The 4,476-nt window shown below is 48.6% G+C and overlaps 1 gene segment (V, D, J or C); it reads left to right on the top strand.

The window, feature by feature from the left end:
* The first annotated feature begins 3,102 nt into the window (after positions 1 to 3,102).
* LOC128830523 (T cell receptor beta variable 19-like) lies at positions 3,103 to 3,977 on the top strand. The segment is given in 2 exon segments: positions 3,103 to 3,154; positions 3,252 to 3,977. Coding segments are annotated over 2 exon segments (441 nt in total).
* Positions 3,978 to 4,476: the final 499 nt, after the last annotated feature.

Raw genomic sequence — 4,476 nt, 5'->3', positions numbered from 1 at the left:
TGAAGGACCCGCCGCATAATTGCCGCTGAAGACCCGTAGCATGGAAGGACCCCCCGCCGCCAAATTGCCACCCCCCCCCAAATCCTGGCGCCCTAGGAAACTGCCTAGGTCACCTAAATGGAAGCGCCAGCCCTGGCTGTTGGTAGATTTTTTCATATAGAGGGAGGACCATGGGAAGTACGGCATTACATATCAATGTAAAATCCGTCCATACCCCTAGGTGGTGCCCTTTCCCTTTTGAAATGGAGAGAGAGTCTCAACAGAGGAGACTCTAGGTGTCTCTGGTTTCTGCAGTGGGGCAGGGAACTGGGTCTTATTTCAGAGGAAGAGGTGGAAATCCTCAGCGCAGCCCAGTGTGCATTTCTGACAGATTTTAAAGTGGCTTTGCAGGTTAGTGGATAATGTTTTTACATATGGACCAGAAGACTGTAGAATTACCAGGACTTAGGTTTATATATAGCATTGGCACTGCAGGACAGCCCTAAGGGGAAAGGGTTTGTTAGAATTACTATCTTTTGGTATCCAGCCCAGGTCCCTTCTGCTTTTGGTGGGTGCTGTGTGCTCACGTTGCAGGGGTGTCCCACACACAGCCATGGGCTGCCCCTAAGAGGAGATGATAAGTTCTGATTTTCCTGTATCTTGTGGGCTGTTCAAAGGGAAATGAAAGAGCTAATGGCGTCTGAGGGTCTGTGAGCTAACGCTGAAGGTGGAATGGCTGCTGTGGTTTGCGCATACAGCCCCTGCATTAAGAATTCCCTTAATAACAAGACCTAGCTTTTATCTAATGCTTTTCATTGATAGATCTCAAAGTGCTTTACAAAGGAGATCAGTGTCATTATCTCCATATCCCCTGAAGGGGAGCTCAATGTGGCTCAAAAGCTTGTCTCTTTCACCACTGCTTCACCCACCTTGTCACTCTATTATCCCCATCTGACAGATGGTGAATCCGAGACACAGGGAGGTGGAGGGACTTGCCCAAAGTCTCCCAGCAGGCAGAGCCAGGAATAGACCCAAGATCTGCTGAGTCCCAGTCTAGTGCGCTATTCACTAGTTCACACTGTCTTATACTTACTTACTGTATTTGTGCCACACAGGTCCATTCAGTGCTCTTGATTTTGGGGGCTACAGATCTGCTCTCCCAAGGGTCCCATGGAATGATCCTAGCCTCCTCCAAAGGGCACCTGTACGGTTATGGATGCACGAGTCAACAGTGACTAGAGTGGGACAACATTTTTCATTTGTAAAGTTTTCCCACCAAAAAATATGGTTTAGTAAAAAATGGAATTTTTTAAATGGAAAACGTCAATTCCAATGAAAACTTTCTATTTTCTCACAGGAAATGTCAAAACTTAAATGTTCTTTTAGTATTGAGTAAAACTTATTTCATTTTGGCTTTTTGGTTAAAAAAGAGAAAAGAAAATGACATTTTATGTCAAAATCTTGATTTGAAAAAATAATTTTAATTTCTTTCCAACTTAAAATGTCACTTTGGCTTTTTTAAACTGGATAACTAAAATAAATGACACTGTTAGGCAAAATTAAATGAAAATTGACATTTTCTGTCAATAGAAAAATATTGCATTATGTTGATAGAAAAATGGGTACAAAAATTATTGGGTTTTTGAGGGAGAAAATCTGGTTTTCCATCTAACGATAATAGTTCTTAGCTGAACTTGCAAAGGCCTTATTTAACTCAACAGCATCTCTCCCTCTCTAACTTTTCAACACCACATCTGATCTGTTCCAGAATTTCAGGGAATGTTCTATACATGAATGGTGAGAACCCTGTTGATTTTGGGGAGGACTGGAAAATAAAAAGGGGAACACATGAATCCCCCACCAGCTCATTAGCACAGCCACAGATTCAAGAACCTTTAACATCTGGTTGATGGCACCCATCAATGGCTTCCAGCATATCAGTACACAATCTCATCCCTGCTCACCCTTCCAATAGAGTTTAACATATTGACAGCCTGAGACAGGAAGAATAATAATGGTGGTGGGGGGGTGGGGAGAGAGAATGGGGGCCATGTGAGAAGGGGGGGCATGCACACAGCCTCTGGCATGTGGGAAGAATGGGGGCTTTAGTGTGGAGGCAGAGGACAAAGGGGGGGACACTGGGGGCAGACAGAGCCCCTTAATGGGGGGAGAGGAAAACTGCGGGAGGGGGGAATGGGGTTAGACACACAGACTCTGCCAAGGGGAAGAATGGGGGACCCTGCTATGAGGGCAGGAGGGATGGGGTCACATAGAACCCCCTTCCATGTGGGCAAGAATAGGGGACACTAGCATGGGGAGAATTGCAACGTGGGGGACTGTAGGGCCGCCCGGGGGGGGGCAAGTGGGGCAATTTGCCCCGGGCCCCGCCCTGGACGAGAATCCCTTCCCTGGCTACTCACCCAGCTGTCTGGGTCTTCGGCGGCACTTTGGCGGCGGGCCCTTCAGTCACTCCAGGTCTTTGGTGGCATTTTGGCAGCGGGTCCTTCAGTGCTGTCGAAGACACGGAGTGAGTGAAGGACCCGCTGCTGCCACAGACTCGGAGCACCGCCCGATGAGTACAAGCACCGCAGAGGGTGGCGCCTTTTTTTATGTCTGCTCCCCCACTTTGCCCCAGGCCCCCTGTATCCTCTGGGCGGCCCTGGGGGAATGGGGGAACAAGTTTTCACATACAGCCCCTGCCATGCGGGGTTGGGAAGGGAAGGGGGAACATAGGGGAAGAGAGGCCACACAGAGCCCCTGGCATGGAGGGGAAGAGAGTAATGGGGAGGAAGGAGAATGGGGACACAGCAGGCAGGGGAGAAGATTGGGGAATAGGGGGTATGGCATGGAGGAAGGGGGTGCATACATAATACAGAGCTACTGGTATGAGAAGGGGAGAAATGGGGACCCTGCTATGGGGGAGGGAAAATGGGGGTCATACAAAGTTCCAGGCATGAGGGGGAGAATTTCAGGGATTCCCTGAAATTGGGAGGAATGGGAGGGTGGCCCTGAGCTTTCCTATATCAGTTTTGATGTGTGCACCCCCTCTGGTGCCTATCAGTGCAGAAGCAGCCCTACAGAGCAGAGCCATATAAAACCCTTCGCTGGGGAAAGGCCCCAGAGATGGGGATGTGGTTAGTCTGGTGCACGGCAGCCCTGTGCTTCTTGGGAGCAAGTAAGTCTTTGGTGGAGCCATGAAATCCCCTTTCTGATGTCTGCAGGTTACAGCTCCTTTGTTTTACTGTGTTTGTTTCTTTTGTTTTGTCTCACAGGACACACAGACGCTGAAATCACCCAAACACCAAGTCTGGTACTGAAGAGAGGAGAGACAGCCCAGCTGACATGCAGACAAACTGATAATCATAACTCTATGTACTGGTATCATCAGCAGCAGGGGAAAGGGCTGCAGTTGATCTATTACTCTCTTGGTAAAGACAGCAAGCAAGATGGTGACAGTGACATTAAAAATGATTTCACAGCCTACCGGCCACAGATCGAAGTCTTTCACTTGAACACCTCCTCTGTGAAGATTGAGCACTCGGCTGTGTATTTCTGCGCCAGTAGTTTAGACACAGCACTTCAGAGTCACCTCCTCCCTCTACAAAAACCTCCCCCATTCCAAGAGATCTTCTCCTCCCATCTTCACATAAGAGGGAGATAAGGCTGTTCCCATGCAGACAGGAACAGCTCATTATGCATAGAAATACTAGCAAAGCGCTTCTGGGGGAGAAGGGAATCAAAGGCAGAGCAGCTCTCTTAAATATGGGTTATTTCCCAAACCATATACCTGCCCTGGTGTTCACCTGGCTTGTCCCTTCTTCAGGATGTCACAGCTGCAACCATGCAGTTCCCATCATGCAGGCATGAGACAGGGCAAATAGAAATCATAACTTTGTGTTCCAAAAAAACAATACTCTTCCTAGAGCCATTCTCATAGCCAACAGAGCAGAGGTACCCAAACTTTTCTTATTGTGTACCCCCTTACACACAGAGGCAGATTAATGTTTTGTGGGGCCACAGCAAGTGAGGGCCCCTTCCCACCCCTTCCACCTGCAGTCCCTCCGCCCACCCCCACCCCCGGTGCTCCTGCCGGGGAGCGGGGTCGGGGCATGGGGACTTGCCTTGCTCTGCCCACCCAACACTCCTGCCGGGGAGCAGGATTGGGGGCTTGCCCTGCTCTGCTCACCCTGCACTCCTATAGGGAGCAGGGAACCCCTCTCGCCCCGACCCTGTGTTCTTCTTAACATTACCTGTCTTTAGCCATCTGTCCCTATTTCACTGTTATGTAGAGATATAGTGCAATGTATACAATCAAAAAACCCCCAACAACCCTGACTAAGTTCTGTGCTCAGTTAGACCTGACAATTGCTGGACAACTGAACCTGTGTTGTACGGTGATTGGATGTGAGAGCACTGTACATCAGCATCTCTGTGTATCTGTATTATCATTGGTGCATCTTGAAGTAAATTAATTACCGTATTTTATATAACAAATTC

This window comes from Malaclemys terrapin, chromosome 1 (assembly GCF_027887155.1).
Source record: "Malaclemys terrapin pileata isolate rMalTer1 chromosome 1, rMalTer1.hap1, whole genome shotgun sequence".
NCBI classification, from domain to species: Eukaryota; Metazoa; Chordata; order Testudines; family Emydidae; genus Malaclemys; species Malaclemys terrapin.
The sequence above is the reverse complement of the archived record's forward strand: the minus strand, read 5'-3'. Positions and strand labels throughout refer to the sequence as shown.